The 19,896-nt window shown below is 42.0% G+C and overlaps 2 protein-coding genes across 2 annotated transcripts in view; one reads left to right on the top strand and one right to left on the bottom strand.

Moving 5' to 3' along the window:
• Nucleotides 1–5,299: 5,299 nt before the first annotated feature.
• On the bottom strand, nucleotides 5,300–8,971 carry LOC105356751 (coiled-coil domain-containing protein 106-like). The gene is made up of 4 exons (XM_011489281.3): nucleotides 8,851–8,971; nucleotides 6,995–7,138; nucleotides 6,583–6,876; nucleotides 5,300–5,848 (listed from the first exon to the last, which is right to left on the bottom strand). Exons 1-4 carry the CDS (start codon nucleotides 8,939–8,941, stop codon nucleotides 5,529–5,531), a joined length of 849 nt encoding a protein of 282 aa, XP_011487583.3. The 5' UTR covers nucleotides 8,942–8,971; the 3' UTR covers nucleotides 5,300–5,528.
• A 176-nt stretch (nucleotides 8,972–9,147) lies between these two features.
• The window catches only part of LOC111947431, a 30,210-nt gene continuing 19,461 nt past the window's right edge, over nucleotides 9,148–19,896 (top strand). Inside the window, exons 1-4 of the mRNA XM_023954725.1 lie at nucleotides 9,148–9,391; nucleotides 9,505–9,618; nucleotides 10,353–10,560; nucleotides 11,776–12,227. Of these exons, the coding sequence (XP_023810493.1) occupies nucleotides 9,216–9,391; nucleotides 9,505–9,618; nucleotides 10,353–10,560; nucleotides 11,776–12,227 (950 nt within the window). The 5' untranslated portion in view covers nucleotides 9,148–9,215. The remainder of the gene's footprint in view (nucleotides 9,392–9,504; nucleotides 9,619–10,352; nucleotides 10,561–11,775; nucleotides 12,228–19,896) is intronic.

Raw genomic sequence — 19,896 nt, 5'->3', positions numbered from 1 at the left:
GTCTCCTCAGAGGGACCATTCTCCTGTCGGGACAGCGCATCAGCCTTGGTGTTCAGTGACCCTGGTCTATAAGACAGAGAAAAGTTGAACCGGTTAAAAAACAAAGACCAACGGGCCTGGCGAGAATTAACCCTTTTGGCAGTTCTAAGGTACTCCAGATTTTTGTGGTCAGTGAAGACTACAAAAGGTTTCTCGGACCCCTCTAACCAGCGACGCCACTCCTCCAGAGCGTCCTTGATTGCAAGCAGCTCTCTATCTCCGACGTCATAGTTCCTTTCAGAACTGGACAGGCGACGAGAAAAGAAAGCACATGGATGAACTCTGTTGTCCTGGCCCCGTTGAGAGAGCACAGCACCGATCCCTGAGTCAGAAGCATCCACTTCCATGATGAATTGTTTGCTGGGATCAGGTGTACACAATACAGGGGCTGAGGTGAAACGCTGCTTCAGATCCTGGAAGGCGGACTCTGCTTCTTGGTTCCAAGAGAAACTCCTTTTGGATGAGGTCAAGGCATGAAGAGGAGATGCTATTTTGCTGTAATTCTTAATGAACCGCCGATAGAAATTAGCAAACCCGAGGAACCGTTGTAGCTGTTTACGGCTCTCAGGTCTTGGCCACTCCAACACAGCCTTTACCTTCCTCGGGTCCATCTTGATAATTCCTTCAGAAATAACTAGGCCCAAAAATGAAGTAGTGGTGGTATGAAATTCACACTTCTCTGCCTTGACGTACAATTGGTTTTGGAGTAACCTCAGCAGAACTTTACGCACATGTTGGACGTGTTCCTCCATAGAGCGTGAGAAAATAAGGATGTCGTCTAGATAAATGAAAACGAAGTGATTGATCATGTCACCCAAAACATCATTGACAAGATTCTGGAAAATGGCAGGGGCGTTAGTTAAACCAAAAGGCATGACCTGATATTCGAAATGGCCCGAAGGTGTGTTGAATGCCGTCTTCCACTCATCACCCGCCCTGATCCTGACCAGATGGTAGGCATTGCGAAGATCCAATTTTGTGAAAATCCTGGCCCCCTGTAGGAGTTCATAAGCAGAAGACATGAGTGGCAGAGGATAGCGGTTACGTACAGTGATCTCATTGAGCCCTCGGTAATCAATACAGGGTCTCAAGCCCCCATCTTTCTTCTTTACGAAGAAGAACCCGGCTCCAGCTGGAGAGGAAGAGGGTCTTATGAGTCCGGCAGCCAATGACTCCTTGATGTAGGTCTCCATAGCCTCTCTCTCAGGAGCCGAAAGGGAGTACAAGTGTCCTCGTGGTGGTGACGTACCTGGCAAGAGTTCAATAGAACAGTCATAGGGGCGGTGTGGAGGTAAGGCGGAGGCTTTTAACTTGTTGAACACCTCCTTTAAGTCATGGTAAACAGTAGGTACTTTGGTGAGATCAGGGTATTTATCAACAATGGTCTTGACTTTGTCTGAGGATAGTGGCGTTTTCATGGCACCAAGACAGTTACTATGACAGTTAACATCCCAAGCCAGGATCCGACCAGACCGCCAATTGAGTTGTGGATTGTGTTGTTGTAACCAAGACAGACCTAGGATGATCGGAATCTCAGTGTTACGAAGAATATGAAACCTGACCAACTCAAAATGGTTATCAATTTGCATTTTAATTGATTCAGTAACAAGGTGACTGGTATTAATGATATGTCCATCAATGGCTTTTACACTTAGCGGATGCTGCTGGGAAGACACGTTGACACCCCACTTCCGAACAATCTCTTCAGACATAAAATTGCTGTCTGCTCCAGAGTCTATTAAAACAGCTTCAGAGTGTGCCTGATTCCTGACATAAAATGTCGCCTTGGTTCTTGGGTCAGGCTGGAAGGAGGAAGACAGGGAAAGGCTCACACACGTCTCCTTCCTTCGTGTGGAGCCAGACCTTTTACCGGACAGTTCTCAATGCGGTGATCCGGAGAAGCACAGTAAAAACAAAGGTTCTGCTGGAACCGACGGTCCCTCTCCTCCCTGGAGAGTCGTGTGCGGCCTAACTGCATAGGCTCCTCCGTGTTGGATCCTGAAGCTGGGGACGGCTTTGGACTGAAACGAGACTGGGGTTCATGAAAAACTCTGGGGTTACGTGATCCCTGGTGTCTCTCCCTTCCCCTTTCCTGTATGCGTCTGTCTATGCGGGCTGCGAGTGACATCAAATCATTAATCCTTCTTGGGAGTTCACGTGCTGCCAACTCATCCTTAACGCACTCCGACAGACCTTCGTAAAACATATCATAGAGGGCCTCCTCATTCCATGCACTGCTACATGCTATGGTCCGGAAACGTATGATGTAGTCGTCAACAGTCTCTTTACCTTGACGCATCTTTGTGAGTTGGCGTGCTGCTTCCCGATGGGGTTTCACAGGATCGAAAATTGCCTTGAGTTCCTCTGAAAACTGTCTGTAAGAAGAACAGATGACAGAATCTCGAGACCACTCAGCGGTAGCCCACTGAGCTGCTCGACCAGTTAACAGCGAAATAACATAGGCAACTTTAGATCTTTCTGACGGGAAAGCGGATTCCTGTAGGGAGAAGTTAATCTCACATTGGCAGAGGAAGGTTCGACATGATGCAGGGTTTCCATCGTACTTATCTGGAGGATTAATCCGAATGTCACTGACAGGTTGCACATTAATGGGGGGAGGAGTTGTCTGTGAAATGCTCATAGCAGAGAGTTTCTCAGTAATGTCACACAGGCGAGAGGTAAATTCCGCCATCCGTCTGTCATAATTATGGAAAGCGCCTTCTACCCGAGCCTGGAACTCCTGGGCCGTCTTTGGGTCCATGTTGGCCGGAACGTACTGTCACAACCAGGACTTGAGGACCACAAAAGATGACAGACCCAAGGAGTACGAGATCTTTAGTTTATTTAAAGGGGGCCAGAGCAGGCAGGATGTTATGCAGAATCTTGACACCAGGGGGCGTGGAGACAGACTGGTGGGAGGCCAGGAGTGAGGGGAGAGAAACAGACAGAGCAGAGTCCAGTGTTCATGGAAGGGGGCGGGACGCCAATTCCTGAATGAGGAAGTCCGTGACAGAGAGGAGCAGAGGAGATGTCTTACGGCTGAGTTTTGAGGCAGAGCTTGGCGATGACGAACAGGTGGTCCCAGCAACAGGTGAGTCAGTAACAGCAACTCAGGAGAAAGCTTGGTTCAGCACGAGCGGCAGGAGTAACGATAGGAAAACCCAGCAACTCAGACTTGAGAGCGAGGAGCGGAGATCCAGATTTGCAGACGAGCGGCAGACTTGAATATAGAGCGTGAGAGCAGGCTGGTGGTCTAGTAATACACTTAGACGTTCCGGCAAGGGACGGAGCGGTGCGACCGCAATATATACTGACGTGGGCAGGTGAGGAGAGTAAGCCCTGATGAGCAGCCGCTGCGGGGCGTGGCGGCGGTTGCCATGACAGTACCCCCTCTCTAACGACCGGCTCCCGACGGTCGTGCGGGCTGGTCCGGATGGTCCACATGAAACTGGGAAATTAAAGCAGGATCAAGAACAAAACGAGCAGGAACCCATGAACGTTCTTCAGGGCCATAGCCCTCCCAATCCACCAGGTACTGTAACCCTCGTCCACGGCGGCGTGAACGGAGCAGACGCCTTACCGTGTAGACGGGACCCCCGTCGATGAACCGGGCCGGAGGTGGGGCAGTGGCAGGAGGAACAAGAGGACTGGTCTTAACCGGCTTCAACTTGGAGACGTGGAAGGTAGGATGAATGCGGAGCGTTCTGGGCAGCCGCAGACGAACAGCCACTGGGTTGATCACCTTAGAGATGGGAAATGGTCCAACAAACCGTGGTGCCAACTTCTTGTTCTCCACACGGAGAGGTAGATTAGCGGTAGACAGCCAAACCCTATGGCCCACCTGGTAGGAAGGAGCAGCAACCCTTCGTCTGTTAGCACTGGTTAGCAACTCAGACTTGAGAGCGAGGAGCGGAGATCCAGATTTGCAGACGAGCGGCAGACTTGAATATAGAGCGTGAGAGCAGGCTGGTGGTCTAGTAATACACTTAGACGTTCCGGCAAGGGACGGAGCGGTGCGACCGCAATATATACTGACGTGGGCAGGTGAGGAGAGTAAGCCCTGATGAGCAGCCGCTGCGGCGGTTGCCATGACAGATACTTTATCAAGTTCACTCTGTAGAACAAGGCATCTTTTATAACGTTCCGGATCTTGATCAACAGAGAGCTGCTGGTTAATGTCTTTTAAATCCTTTAAGACGGTATTCATCTCTGCTGTCTCCACCTTCTTTTTGTTGGAAATATAAGAAATGAGTTGGCCTCTGATATTCGCTTTGGAAGTCTCCCATAAGATAAGTCTAATTGTTCCAGGCAAATAGACAAAAAGACTTGGTAACGCTTTATAATAGGTGTCCTTAATAAACTATTTATAAGACATTAACAAGCACTTTTAATGTTGTAGTAAGCTGCTTATAAAGACATTTATTAGCAGTTGTAAATGTCTTACAACTGACTCACAAGTTCAAATAAGCTGCTTATAAACACATTAAAAGACTCATTTATAAACTATTTATAAGACATGAACAAGCACTAGAAAGGTTGTATTAAGCTGCTTATAAACACATTTATAAGCAGTTGTAATTGTCCTTAATAAACTATTTATAAGACATTAACAAGAACTTTTAATGTTGTATTAAGCTGCTTATAAAGATATTTATTTGCAGTTGTAAATTTCTTACAACTGACTTACAAGTTCAAATAAGAGACTTATAAACACATTTAAAAGACTCATTTATAAACTATTTATAAGACATGAACAAGCACTAGTAATGTTGTATTAAGCTGCTTATAAAGACATTTATTAATCCTTCATAAAATGCCTTATGAGATAATAACAGTGTTGCTATTAACAGTTTATTAAGTGTTTTGCAGCCCCCCAATCTAAAGCGTGATCAAATAGGGGTTCATATTCACAATCCATTTATAAACTGCTTGTATGGGATTAATAAATATATTTACAGTGTTCTTATTAACAGTTTATTAAGTGTTTTGCAGCCCCCCAATCTAAAGCGTGATCAAATAGGGGTTCATATTCACAAGCCATTTATAAACTGCTTGTATGGGATTAATAAATATATTTACAGTGTTCTTATTAACAGTTTATTAAGTGTTTTGCAGCCCCCCAATCTAAAGCGTGATCAAATAGGGGTTCATATTCACAAGCCATTTATAAACTGCTTGTATGGGATTAATAAATATATTTACAGGTCCCATGTTAAGTGGACTTACATTTTCTTAAGTCCAGCTGCTATGACTTAACCTCAAAACTACACCACCTGGATGAATGAGAACCTTTACTGACAGTTTGAGTGTTTTGCAGCCTCCTAAAGTGTGGGCTATGTTTTGCCACAAACAAAAGCAAAGTACAGAATATGAAGAATGCCCTTTATAACATTAACCAAAGCCACAAACATATAACAACTCTAACACATCACAACAACATTGTGGATAACATTTTAAACTTTCAACAAACTTTAAAAAAAAAAAAAAAATCAATATCTGCCCTTCCCAAGGGGCAGTAACTGTCCACTTTTTTTAAAAGTGTCGATTGTGTCTTCAATTTGTGAATTTGCATCAATTGTGTCGATGCAAGCTTTTGTAAAGTCGCTAAGTTTCTTTTTGGGATTGTGAAACTGTTTTAGCTCGGAGTACTTCTGTGGGGCTGCAATGGCAAGTTCTGCCACCGCAGCACTGCACACAACGGTGTTCCGATCTACTCCCACTTTTCTGAATGCTGCAGTTAATGTTTGTCCTTTGTTGAAGGCCTTGAGGACCTTTCTGTAACGCTCCACCACCTCATCTGGGACACGTGCTGAAACATAGAAAGGATGGTCAAGCAATGTTTTGAAATTGTGTACTCTGCATGTTTGCATGACATATATTAATTATCAAACATATATGTTCCTGATTTGATGGTCTAAAACTCTCTGTGTGCTGCCCCCTAGAGGTTAAAACAAGGTACTAAAGTTGAATTTTACGATTGGTCTATTTATGTCTATGTCCCATGTCATTTCAGAGCTTTCGTGTCATACTTTACATCTCCAGCATATAAAAGCCCTGCCCATCTTAGATTGTGTAACGGTCGGACGTGAAAGTTAGACAACAGTTGTTAAGTGTAATTGTCATTTAATCCAGAAAACTCTGTCCTGGTGATGGGATTTGGAATGAACTTTCACTCAGGATTCTTTGCTACTATGTTAGCTTCATTTTATCACTCAGACATGGTTCTGCAAACCCTCAGCTGTGCAAGCAGCCCCACTGTTGGGCATTGCTGAGGTCAGTATCACTCCCCATACTAAATAGGCAGTGTGAGTGTAACCAACCCTCGCCCCGCCACTTTTTTTCCCCATTTTTTAAATCCGGGCTGGGAGTGGAGTCTCCAACTGTCCTGTTGTGTTACCCTTTAATGGAATACACATCTCGTCATTTTTATATGTTAACTATCTATACCTGTCACATTTGGGTTTCTGTCTATGTTATTACCTCTCTGTAAGGGGACACACCATAGCAATTATTTCTCAAGAAAAATTGAAAATCTGAAGTTACCTCTTCTGACATGTTTGCGGGCTTTGATTTGTCTCTTCTTTCCACTCTTGCCTCTTTTTTTCTTCTTTTTTGGTGTTCCCTTCTTCTTCTTTCCATTCTTCTTCTTCTTCTTCTCTTCATTTGAAGATGAAGACTCAGACGAAGAGTCAGATGAAGAATTGCTGCATGAAGAGTCACTCGAGTCTGAAGAACTGCTTGATGTACTTGCAGATGAACTTGACTGAACTTGGGAAGTTTTTTGTTGTTTCCCATGCAGCATTATGTCATTTGTGGAGGCTTGTGGAGGATGTTTTGCTGCAGAACAAAAATATAATTGTTGCAACCCAAAAGCACAGTGTAATTTTTAAGCTACTACTTTTATTAAGAAAAGGCAACAACACTACTTGTAGTATGTGGTGTTGCTTGCACTTACCTAGCTGTTCTTTCAGAAAATCTTTTTCTGCTGACAGCTCTTTGATGAGCTCCTCCTGCCTCTGAATTTTTTCTGTCAGCTTTTTGATTTGTTGTTGCTGTTGTTTTGTAACAAGCTGGGCAGTAGGTGACACTTCAGCCTGATCTGTTAGGGGGAAAAAAATAAAAGTTTATCATTTAAAAGACTATTTGGGATTGGTAGACAACATTAAAACAACATTTTGAAGAATACATTTTTTGTTTTGCAAATATTAAGTAACATTCTTATGGTACAATTTTTAAGGGATGGTCAGCGCCAAACACACAAATCTGTATGACTGCTTCACGATCTCACTCAGATTTTTATGATGAAGGAAGTCAAGATAAGTGGGAGATTTTCCTAAAAAATCCTCCATGGCGTACATTGCAGTCAGCTTTGTTTTTAACTAGGACACATCAGAAAGTGCTCCGCAGCTCTGTGTCAAACTGGACAAGGCTGCGTGTGACTTCCTGAAACTTATGTCCAATCAAAAGGTCCGAATACCGTGACGTTGTCTTAGCCTACTAGAAGTGCGTGCTGCAGCAGTTTTTATTTCGACTGAACTTGAGAAATCCGCGATGGGAGGGTTAGGGTTAGTGAAATGTTAATACAATAGTACATATTTCACCATTAATTTTGTGACATTATATGGGAAGCCGAGCTTCCCTTGCAGTCTTAAAGAAATCGCCACTGGTTTAAACGCTCCAATGTGAAAATACGTCTGTCTGAAAGCAGCATAACCGTTAGGGGTGTAACGATACGCTAAAATCTCATTTCGGTTTGATTCAGAGTTTCTTAGGGCTCGGTTCGATACGTTTCGGTTTGGTACTGATGTTTAACAAATCTGCCTGATATGAACTGATATTTTATAAAGTATTATCTTATTGTTATTTATTGTGTGTGTTTTTCTCCCTTGGGAGATTAATAAAGCTTTAATTCATATATTTTGGTATTTTTACTGTACAAAAAGCCAGAAAATAATTTCTTGCAAAATGCATTTATTGGTTTTATATAAGAATAAATAAAATTGACCTCTCTAGGGGATCTGCTTAATAAAATAAGAAAAACTATTAGCTGCCAGGAACTAAAAACTTTGAATAATTAATACTGGCATGAAAAATTAACTTGCACATTTATTTTCTTGTAGACTGAAACAGTCGGGTCATGCCGTTTTAAGAGCATTAACAGATCTATTCTGTGGCATACACTATCTTTGAGTAACAATGTCAACACAACAGAGCATTCCCCACAGGAGAGCGTAAGCTAAGCATTAGCCATCCTGATCCTGTGGACATGCGCACTGTCACCTCCATCACCTGATAGCTGTTGAAGCTGAAGTGCAATGACGATTTTGGCCGTGGAAGGCGGATCTTCCTTCGGGGTTCACTTACCCGTGTGGACTTATTGCAGTTCTCCATAACTGAGCTACACAAACTAAACGCGCGGTCACAGAAACTGTTGCGCTGCGCGCGACAACCTCTGCCCCCCCCGCCCCCTTTCCTACAGGCGCGCGAGTGCAGAAACCAGTGAGAGTCTCGGTGGAATACCACGAATAACATTAGTTCCGCCTCAACGCAAAGTTAATACATTTGCGGGGGAAAAAAAAAAATAAACAAACCGAAAACCGAAACGGTACGAACGTGAACCGAACCGAAAGTGCCGTACCGAAACGTTTCGGTCCAACTACGTGTACCGTTACACCCCTAATAACACGTCATAAACAAAATAAATATTAATGGACTGACCCATTTGGAGTTATTTGACAAAATATAATTAAAACACGATTCAGCTATTTTAGGTCTTCAGAGAAGGACTTGACATATTTGTTTGTAGCTTACCAGGGAGACGTGCTTCATCTGTTTGCTTCCTCTTCATACTTTTCTTCAGCTCGGGCGACTTCGCCCTTCCAGCTCCAGAGCGGGTGTACATGCGGCTTCGGACTTGTGGGACAGACACAGTGGATAACTAGCGAGCAGCAAACTCTTACTAAGCTTAGCAAAGATTGAACAAAAGCTGGGCCTGCGCACTAAGAAAATGTAAGCAACCAATCCAGTAGCGTTTAATTTGTACGACAGTCCGTTTCGTAGTGGGGGGATCAAGTTGTCGATAATGATTGGAGATTAAAATGGCGGCAAAAGACTGGCGGCAATAAATTCAAACTGGTTGTATGAAACTCAGGAAGGCGCTTTTATTAACGTAAGAAATGACCTTAGTTACCAGACTGCGGAGGCTCATTTTTGCGGGCAAATCTAAAAGAAAAGCCTTAAAACTGATCAAATGGATGCAAAAAAATCATCTTTTAAGAAGGGAAATGAAATGCAGCATCTGTCACAAGCGAATGAAATTGAAAAAATGGAAGACAAAAGACCATTATGCTTGGTAAGTATGATTGTTGTTTTTTCAGTACATAATGGCTGCAGTTATTAAAAGAAAAATGTTGTGTTGGAAATTTTGGTTGAAGCCGATTAAGTTGATATAATTTGACTTTGCAGGAAATGTCAGCGTGCTGTGCATAGAGGAAAAAAAAGGGTGAAATCGATTCGACACAAGTCTCTATTCCAGCGTTCAAAAATATCCCTTTTTGAATGGATGCAGTTCATATACAGGTATGTGACTGTTCCAACTATGATATTCACATCATTGCTTTTTAAGGTGGTACACATAAAACCAGGAAACTCTTCAGCTTCATACACGTTCCATTGATTAAACTGCTCTTGTACATTTTGTTGACCTTTCTTTTGTTTAGGTTTAAAGATGTTCAAAGGTTGTACCAATATGTTACATAAAGTATGCTTTTGGCGTAGGAGCAAGCATGCAAAAAAGAATAAAATAATAACTGAATAAAATATCATAAAATTGAATTACATTAATCTAACATAAGAAATTAATTTGGTATGGCAGCTAGAAAAATATTTTAATATATTTTTTGATATTAACTAATTTCACATACTAATACATCTATGTATTAATACCAAAGTAGTAAAGTATTGATTTTTTAAATTCATACTTTGTATTTAATACATAAAGGTATTAATGTACAAGTTTTCTCAGAGAAATGCCAAATGCTAAATAAATTAAAAATAAATTTTTGCTGGTTTAAAAAAATTTAAACCACAAGTTTTGGTCTGTTCCTGATCCATCACAATTTGAATAAAGAAAGTCATTAAATTTTAATTTTAAATTATTTTCTAAAAGTCCTTCAGCATGAGAAAAATTCTACAAGAACATGTTAAAAACACACAACAAAGCTGTTTATTGGAGTGTGTCTTTAAGGCAATTTGAGCTTGTTTGACATAAAAACATTAATTGTCTGAGGTTGTACTTGTTTTCTCTTCTTCAGATTTTCCCAAGGTTTGCGTCTACGGCAGATTGATATGATAGCAGATAACATAGCAGCAAGTTCTACCACTCTCACAAAAATGGCAAAAAAACTACGCCAGGTCTGCATTACTGCTGTTAAAAGAATGAGGCGACACAAGGGACAAATCATTGGTGGACGACATGAATTTGTTGTGATTGATGAGAGTCACTTCCGACATAAAAGAAAGGTAAGCAGAAGGCAGCATAGAATACACAGAAAGTGACTATTCGCACATAAATTTCTAAATACGTGTGACCAGTGCTGAAAGTTTTTCTTGGCTGCATGAACCCAGAAGAGGGTTTTGGGATATGGTTAGGATAAGGGTCAGATTAATTCACCACGTGGTTTCCAAGCACAGCTGTTTCTGCAACTCACCTCTCCCCCAGGAGATGGGTCAACTATAAGAGTAAATTTCACACACTTAGGGTGTGTAACAGCTAATATAACTTTGACTTTAACTTCAAAAGCATGCAACCATCAACAAAATCCAGCCTTGGACGCACTTAAAATAAATGCTGGCATGTAGAAATGTGCATCTTGGTTGCACGAATTACGTGTGGCTAATGTGAATTTCCATCAGTTTTTGTGCTTGAACTCACATAAATATGTATGAATAACATCAGCCTTTAAAAAAAGCCCCAAAGAAAGACATCTATACTGAAACAAGCAAAGGCATTTGTGTTTGGAAATAACAACTGTCATACAAACAGTATTCATTCAAAATAGTATTTGGGGTATAATAATCATCAAATACTAACTTTCACATATGGTGCAACCAGCACAAAAAAGTGATGGAAATTTATATTGGCCACACGTAAAATGTGCAGCCAAGGTGCGCATCAGTGTGTTGCCTGCATGTATTTTAAGTGGCTGAATGTTGTTGTTGGCTGCAAGTATTTAACGTTAAACATAAAGTTAAAGTCCCATTAGCTGTAACGTACATAGGTGTGTGAAATGTGCTCTCCTGGAGGAGCGGTGAGCTGCAGAAACATCTGCAGTCAGGAATCACTTGGTTTAACCCTAACTCGTAATCTTAACCTTAACCCCTTCATCTGGGAAGGGAAAGGGGTTAAGGTTTCATCTTATTTTGAAAATTGCCTGCAAATAGTCACTTTCTATTTTTTAAAAGATGTTTTCTGTTACATTTTTCAATACGTACACATGTAATGTTTTTGTAATTTGTAATGTAGTTGTTAATAACCAGTGTGTAATATTAAAAGAAGTATAATTTATCACCAATTCTTGATCCAATACAGTAGGTGTCCATATAATGAAAATCTCAGAATATTTATTCTTGCACCATTAGTCAGTCATCTTTTTTTACATTAAAAAAAATCATTAGCCTAAAATTTTTGTGTTTACTGTTTTTGTGTTAATCCTTTTCTTTCATTTTTTTAAACAGTATGGGAAAGGAAGAATGGCGGGAGCATGGAAGAGAAAGATGTGGGTTTTTGGTATGCTAGGAGTCCAGGGGCAGAGGAGTGGAAAGCCAGTTTTGAGACTTGTGAAGAAATGTACTCGCAGAGAACTTGTACCACTCATTGCCCGCCACGTGAAACCCGGGTCCACTATTATGAGTGATGAGTGGCGAGCATATCGCATCCTTCCTGCTCTTGGGTACAAACACTTCACTGTTAATCACAGTCAGTTTTACGTAAATCCACAGAACGGTGCTCACACACAACATATAGAAAGGGCATGGCGGACCTATAAAGAGCAAGTATGGAGGCTTCGGGGGAATCAAACTGAAGATATGCTACGTGATCACCTCTGTTTGATTGAATGGAATGAATGGCTTGCAAAAAAATATCACAGTGGTCCACTTGGACGGTTACTACACGACATTAAGAAAAAGTACTCAAACACACATACACGCACACACATTTTGCAAGGAAGGTGGGACCTAGGACCATCTGTCCCCTGCCTCTTCCCTGGTGGGGGGTACGGGCCCCTTTGCAACGGCGGCTGTGTCCCCGGGGTGCTGGCTTCCTGGGCCCGGCGGTGCTCTCTCCGCGCGGTGGGGGGGTTCACATTACATCTGAGCCGGGGGTGTTCGTGTCCCTGGGGGGTGGGTTCTGGTCCTTGCTCCTGAGTGCTGGGCCCCGCCAAATTTCCAACTGTGGCCGAGCCTGGTCGGGCCATATTTACAACACCCCTTGTGGGCCCTCTTTTTTCCCCGGGGTTCCCCCCTCCTGGGCGGGGGCGGCGGGCCCCTGCCTCGCTCCTCCCTGGACCAACCGTTGGCCGGGCGGATGGCTGCCTGGAGTGCGGAGTGGGTCTCCCTTGGGGGGTCCTGGCCCGTACCTGGGGTTGGGGCGGGGGGATGCCCTGAACTCCTGGGTGGTGGTGGGGTGCTCGTCTGGGGCTGTGGGCGTCCTTCTCCGGTGGGGCCCTGCGTTGGGTTCTCCCGGCGCGGCGGGGGGGCTGCTCTCCTGGTTGGGCTGGGGCGGCGCCCTCTTTCCCTCCGTGCCTCCCTGCTCTCTGGCTCTGGGGGCCTTGCGGCGGCCCTGCTGGCCCTGGCCTGGGTGGCGGGCTTGGTCGCCCGGGCGGCGGTTGTTCCCTGCCGGTTCCCGTGTGGTGTTGGGGGGAGTCCGGCTGCCGCTGCTGGTGCGGTGGGGGTCTTGGGGTGGGGATGGCTGGGCACTCTCCCTCCTTCTTTTCACGTTCCACCATCCATTTTAGAAGAACATAAACACTCACCTGAGCACAGGTGTCAGCTCAACAGACTGAATGACTGAAATATTTCACACTAGTTGGTTTTAAGGCATAAGTATGCGTGTGAACACTATCTGTTTTGTGTACATGTCGACAGGTGGACATTTTTGCAACTAACAAGTGTGTTTATAACATTTGAGTGTGTGTGTGGACAGGCTCCGCCCTTTTTTTTTGTGTTTTTTTTTTACATTTGAACCTTACCATAATGATTAACAACCAGTAAACTTGTTGCTTTATGCTGCTTCATGGTCTTATCCCCCTTCCCCTCCTATTATCACCCCCTACCCCCCCTCTCTCTAACGTCCCTCTTTCTTCTTCCCCTCTTTCCTTTTCCGTCCGGTCCAACACCAAAGATTTTCAGACATGTTTGAAATTAATAAAGTTTGGCCTCAATTACAAAAGGGGTTTATTCAGACATACCTTTGGTTTGTCTGAAGATTAATAACCCCTCTTGTTAAAGTAAAATATGTCCAACCCAAGAGGCCCTCAGCTCTCATCTGTCTGCCTAGCTGTTGGACAGGACAAGTTAAAAAAAAAAAAAAAAAAAAAAAAAAAAAAAAAAAGAAAAAGTACAATTGATCCACTTAATGTTTTTTTTGTAATGTAGGAAGGGCAGATATTGATTTTTTTTTTTTTAAGTTTGTTGAAAGTTTAAAATGTTATCCACAATGTTGTTGTGATGTGTTAGAGTTGTTATATGTTTGTGGCTTTGGTTAATGTTATAAAGGGCATTTTTCATATTCTGTACTTTGCTTTTGTTTGTGGCAAAACATAGCCCACACTTTAGGAGGCTGCAAAACACTCAAACTGTCAGTAAAGGTTCTCATTCATCCAGGTGGTGTAGTTTTGAGGTTAAGTCATAGCAGCTGGACTTAAGAAAATGTAAGACCACTTAACATGGGACCTGTAAATATATTTATTAATCCCATACAAGCAGTTTATAAATGGCTTGTGAATATGAACCCCTATTTAATCACGCTTTAGATTGGGGGGCTGCAAAACACTTAATAAACTGTTAATAAGAACACTGTAAATATATTTATTAATCCCATACAAGCAGTTTATAAATGGCTTGTGAATATGAACCCCTATTTGATCACGCTTTAGATTGGGGGGCTGCAAAACACTTAATAAACTGTTAATAGCAACACTGTTATTATCTCATAAGGCATTTTATGAAGGATTAATAAATGTCTTTATAAGCAGCTTAATACAACATTACTAGTGCTTGTTCATGTCTTATAAATAGTTTATTAATGAGTCTTTTAATGTGTTTATAAGTCTCTTATTTGAACTTGTAAGTCAGTTGTAAGAAATTTACAACTGCTAATAGATATCTTTATAAGCAGCTTAATACAACATTAAAAGTTCTTGTTAATGTCTTATAAATAGTTTATTAAGGACAATTACACCTGCTTATAAATGTGTTTATAAGCAGCTTCATACAACCTTTCTAGTGCTTGTTCATGTCTTATAAATAGTTTATTAATGAGTCCTTTAATGTGTTTATAAGCAGCTTATTTGAACTTGTGAGTCAGTTGTAAGACATTTACAACTGCTAATAAATGTCTTTATAAGCAGCTTACTACAACATTAAAAGTGCTTGTTAATGTCTTATAAATAGTTTATTAAGGACACCTATTATAAAGCGTTACCAAGCTTTTTTTTATTTATTTATTTTTAAATTTTAATAGGCCTTTTAGGGACTTGAACCCTCTAACGCGTTTTAGGCTGCAGGACTCGAACCTACACCTTTATACAGAATTCTGGACCTTTTCAGGACTTCAAACCCACACGTGTTTCAGGCAACAGGACTTGAACCTGTCCCTCAGAATTCTGGGCCACTTCGGGGACTCGAACCCCTGTAAAAGCGCTTTACTTGCCTTGTTGTTGTGGTCTGACTGGTTTACGGATAACGTCAATCCGGACCCAGGGATCAGACCAGTCGATTGGCCGGCGTAGAATTCACTACGACGGACTTTCCTCCGCAGACCTAGTCTCACGGGCTGTCGACAGACTTCAATCGGCGTGGTCCTCCCCCCAAGGACGCAGAGATGTTGTCATCCGGCTCGAAGGACCAAAGAATGTCAGACAAATGCATCTAAACATTAAAGAAAAACACAATTAGAAATAATAGACCACAGCAAGAATCAAGTTTCTCATGCACGAGGGAGAAGAAGCCAGTGTGACAGAAGACAACCAACACGCTGCTCTTCTCAAAGGTTCTGCCTCTCCCTGTGCACCTTTTATTAAGAACACAAGAAGGAGGTAACAGTTTCAAAACAAAGAGGAAAAGTTCATTAGGGGGTGTTGTATAATGACCCATTTGGTGGATTCTAACTTCAAACAGTATCCCTTATCAGCTCAGGACAGTGTGTCCCCCCTCTCTTCCTTGCTGGGATGAGAAGCAGATGAACAAACACACAACTGTTTTCAGAAGAGGTAAAAAGGTCAATCTGAGTTAACATTTAAAGAAATACATTTAAACAATGATAATAATAAAACAAATTCCTTCACAATATATATATATATATATATATATATATATATATATATATATATATATATATATATATATATATATATATATATATATATATATATATATATATATATATATATATATATATATACACTGTAAACCTGAATAAGTTCAGTGAACTCAAAATTTTTGAGGAAACATTACATAATAATTTTTAAGTTGACTTACTTAAAAAGTATAAGTAATTTGAACTTAAAATCTTTGAGTTGAATAAAATAAAACAATTTAACTAAACTTGAACTATAACTTTTTATTTAAATAACTTAAATATTCTTACTTTACTGAACTAGAATATTTTGTTTTTATTGAACCTTAATACATTAGTTAATTAACTAAAAAACTTTAATATATCTCAACTTAAAATTAATCAGTCTAAACTAGTCTTATTTATCCTTCTTAGTCAGGGCCATTCTTACAAAAGAAAAACTGAGGCAGCATTGTAATTGCAAGTTTATTTTTAAACTACCTTACCGGAAATCCCCACCGGAACAGCCACTAAATCCTCTCTGTGAAGGAGCTCTCTTCGTAGAGCCTAGAGAAGACTGCAGCTGAAATCTCACGTGCAAAGCTGCTGCTGTGTCGGGAAGCTGCTGTGTCGGGAAGGGAGCGAGCGGGTCCGGTCAGATTCCCACCCGACCGACGGGCATTCAGACGATCAGACAGCAATGCTGTCTGTCCGACCAGTGTCAGACTGCATCTCGACAGTCCTGTCTCGACAGAACCGAGGAGAAGCGGTGGGGGTGATTCGCCCTGCTGAAGAATCTGTGTTTGCAGCATTACACAAACCAAATGCATGTTTCAGAGCGCAGGTTTTGTGGAGCAACACAAAGGAGCTGCCTACACGGCTTTACACAGCAGCTGGGTGACCTTGAAGAGCAGGGGGCCCTGCGCTCTGCGACTGCTCCTGCAGCCTTTTCATTCTTTCTCTGCCTGAGCGTCTGCACCTCGACCTCAGTTCTGCCACTAACTTTTCAGCCTCATGGCTTTGAAGTGGACACTTTTTTAATTTAACTTTATTTTACTTAGGAATCGTCCCATTGAGATTAAGAATCTCTTTTTCAAGGGAGTCTTGGCTAGGGGAAGAACAATAAATTACATTTAAAATAGATGTTTCAACATTAAAAACATAGAAATGAATAAGAGTGAGAGCTCATGTAAAACAGGTACAGTTAAAAGTGACTTCTGAGCCTCCCATCTCAGACTAGGAGACCTGACTGCACTGTCCCACACACGTCTTCATACTTCATACTACTATATTTTGTTTTAAAAAGTAAAAATGCACATTGCGTCCTGCCCAGTCTTCGTCCAGCTGATACTAGGAGGCCTGCAGCTCCTGACTGCACCGTCTGCCCATAAGAGCAGCTTCCATCATCATTTAGCGCTGTTTCAGTCATAGGATAGAAAAACCCTTTTCAGTGTTTCGGTAAATCTAGTGAAAGAAATCATTCACGTGTGTCTGAAACAAAACCAGCTTGGATCAAGCTCATTTATTTTTATCTTCGTGATTAGTGATCCTGAAAATCCTGCCTCAGCACAGCTAAGAGACACTTTTGTTGCAGGGTGCTCTCTGCTCCGTGTTCCCTGAGAACCTCACTGCTTTGTAACACGGAAACCGTTCGCTTTCCTCACTCACAAAGGAATGAGAGAAGGAAGGGGTTTTTCTGAGACTGCGGTGCACTCCAAGTGCCTCGCTCAGACCGTCACGTTCTTCGGCAGGGAACATCCCCACCGGAACAGCCACTAAATCCTCTCTGTGAAGGAGCTCTCTTCGTAGAGCCTAGAGAAGACTGCAGCTGAAATCTCACGTGCAAAGCTGCTGCTGTGAGATCGGGAAGGGAGCGAGTGGGTCCGGTCAGATTCCCACCCGACCGACGGGCATTCAGACGATCAGACAGCAATGCCGTCTGTCCGACCAGTGTCAGACTGCATCTCGACAGTCCTGTCTCGACAGAACCGAGGAGAAGCGGTGGGGGTGATTCGCCCTGCTGAAGAATCTGTGTTTGCAGCATTACACAAACCAAATGCATGTTTCAGAGCGCAGGTTTTGTGGAGCAACACAAAAGAGCTGCCTACACGGCTTTACACAGCAGCTGGGTGACCTTGAAGAGCAGGGGGCCCTGCGCTCTGCGACTGCTCCTGCAGCCTTTTCATTCTTTCTCTGCCTGAGCGTCTGCACCTCGACCTCAGTTCTGCCACTAATTTTTCGGCCTCATGGCTGTGAAGTGGACACTTTTTTAATTATGGCCCTAAGCAGTCCCGCAGCAAGGACCATATTGTAACTGGTACGAGGGTCGAACACTCAAAAAGGTCCAAAACGTCAAAAAAACGTGTCAAAACGCCAAAAAATGGGGTCAAAAGTCGCCCAAAACACAAAACAACACGACAATTGTGTAACGCAACAAAAATAGACACACACACGCACAACACCAACGCAAAAACGTCAAAATTGTAGTCGCAAAAAAAACGACAAAAACACAAAAAAGCCCCAAAAAGCCCTCAAAAGACGGGTTTAAAGCCAAACAGACATGCCCAGCCTATAGTAAAAGACAGGCCGCATTGAAATACATAGGAAATCCTAACCGCAAAAACTTCTTTATTGTTTCTGCTTTGTTTCATTATTATGGCCCGCAGCACTCACAGAGTGCAAGGACCATATTGTAACTGGTACGAGGGAGGAACACTCAAAAAGGTCCAAAACGTCAAAAAAACGCGTCAAAACGCCAAAAAATTCTCGATTTCGAAAAAACGATTTTCGTGTTTTTTGACAATATGGGAAAACGAAACTTTTATTTAAGCGATTTTCACGAAATTGCATACACATGCCACATACATGATTCTACAACTACCAAAGAAGTTTTGTTGACCTTTGACCCTGGGAAAAGGCGGCCATCTTGAATTTTCAAAAAAAAGCACCTTTAGTAACGGATACAAACGAAAACTCGTCCTAGGAATTTTTATCGATCTTTTTGAAACTTCTCGGGCATCAATGGCAAGCTACTGTGGACAAAATGTTGGAATTAGAAGTTGTAGAATTTGAAACGCGTGCGTGTGGCGAATTCGCAACCGTCGCCATTTTAGCTAGCTTGCACATATTTTATCGGAATGTCCTGAAACTGAAATATGCGATTCCCTGACCCACACTGAACAAAACGATATCACATACGACAAAATCTATAAAGGAATGCGGCCGTGGTAATCAAAAAACGATCGCAAAAAAAAGTGCTGACTCGGCAAAAAAAAAAAAATTCGGATTTTTTTTTTTATGAATCGGCTAGCGAAACCCAGTTAACTTTGTCGGGTATATCCAAAGAAAGTTTTGAAATCATTACGTGATGGCGACACGACCTACGGTTTGGCGGCCATTTTGTGCCAAAATCGACCATTTTGAGTTTTTCGCGTTTTTACACAATATGGAAAAAGGAACTTTTTTTTGAGCGATTTTCACGAAATTTGACTCGTATGTCCGTAACATAAGTCTACAATTACCTCTGGAGTTTCGTCGACCTTTGACCTCAGGAAAAGGAGGCCATCTTGAATTTTCTATAAATATTACCTTTATTGGCAGATTCAAACGTAAACTTGTCGTTGGAATTTTCAACGATTGTCTCGAAACTTTTTGGGCATCAATGACAAGCTACTGTGGAAAAAATGTTGGAATTAGAAGTTGTAGATTTTAAACAGCATCCGCGTGGTGAGCTAGCAAAGTGGCGCACTGTTGTAACTCCCATGCTTTTCATTGGAATACAGTGAAAATTGAATGCATGCATCCATAGCAGGAACTGAATACATTGAAAAACACTGGATATGGACATATAAGGAATGTGGGCGTGGTTAGCATAAAACCACTATTGCTAAGGACAACAAAAAGTTTACTTTTGCCGATTTGTCCGAAACTGACGTCAATCTGTTCGTCCTCCCGAGGGGACCAAAACATAAAATGGTTGCTATGGAGATAAAATCAACAGAAAAGCCGCCATTTTGGAAAAAGTGTTTTTTTTTATCAAGATATGACATATAGCTCTCACCAATGGAGGAATGTGTTTTTCTGAGTCAGTTGATGATGCTGATCGTTATGCTAGCACTTTTAGCTATGTTAGCACAACTAGCATAGTTAGCATAATTAGCATTTTGGGTTATGTGTTTTTCTGAGCCAGTTGATGATGCTGATCGCTATGCTAGCACTTTTAGCCACATTAGCATAGCTAGCATAGTTAGCATATTAAGCATTTTAGGTAATGTGTTTTTTTGAGTCAGTTAATGATGCTG

Source organism: Oryzias latipes, chromosome 1 (genome assembly GCF_002234675.1).
Source record: "Oryzias latipes chromosome 1, ASM223467v1".
NCBI classification, from domain to species: domain Eukaryota; kingdom Metazoa; phylum Chordata; class Actinopteri; order Beloniformes; family Adrianichthyidae; genus Oryzias; species Oryzias latipes.
This window is presented reverse-complemented; position numbering and strand designations above follow the sequence as displayed.

Bases quoted from the DNA above. Each gene is read 5' to 3' on its own strand.
- LOC105356751 (XM_011489281.3), bottom strand. From the start codon at position 8,941: ATGTACACCCGCTCTGGAGCTGGAAGGGCGAAGTCGCCCGAGCTGAAG. The intron at 6,877-6,994 runs GTAAGTGCAAGC...TTTGTTCTGCAG, and splicing joins TTTTCTGAAAGAACAGCTAG to CAAAACATCCTCCACAAGCC. The intron at 5,849-6,582 runs GTAACTTCAGAT...TCTATGTTTCAG, and splicing joins CCGCAAACATGTCAGAAGAG to CACGTGTCCCAGATGAGGTG.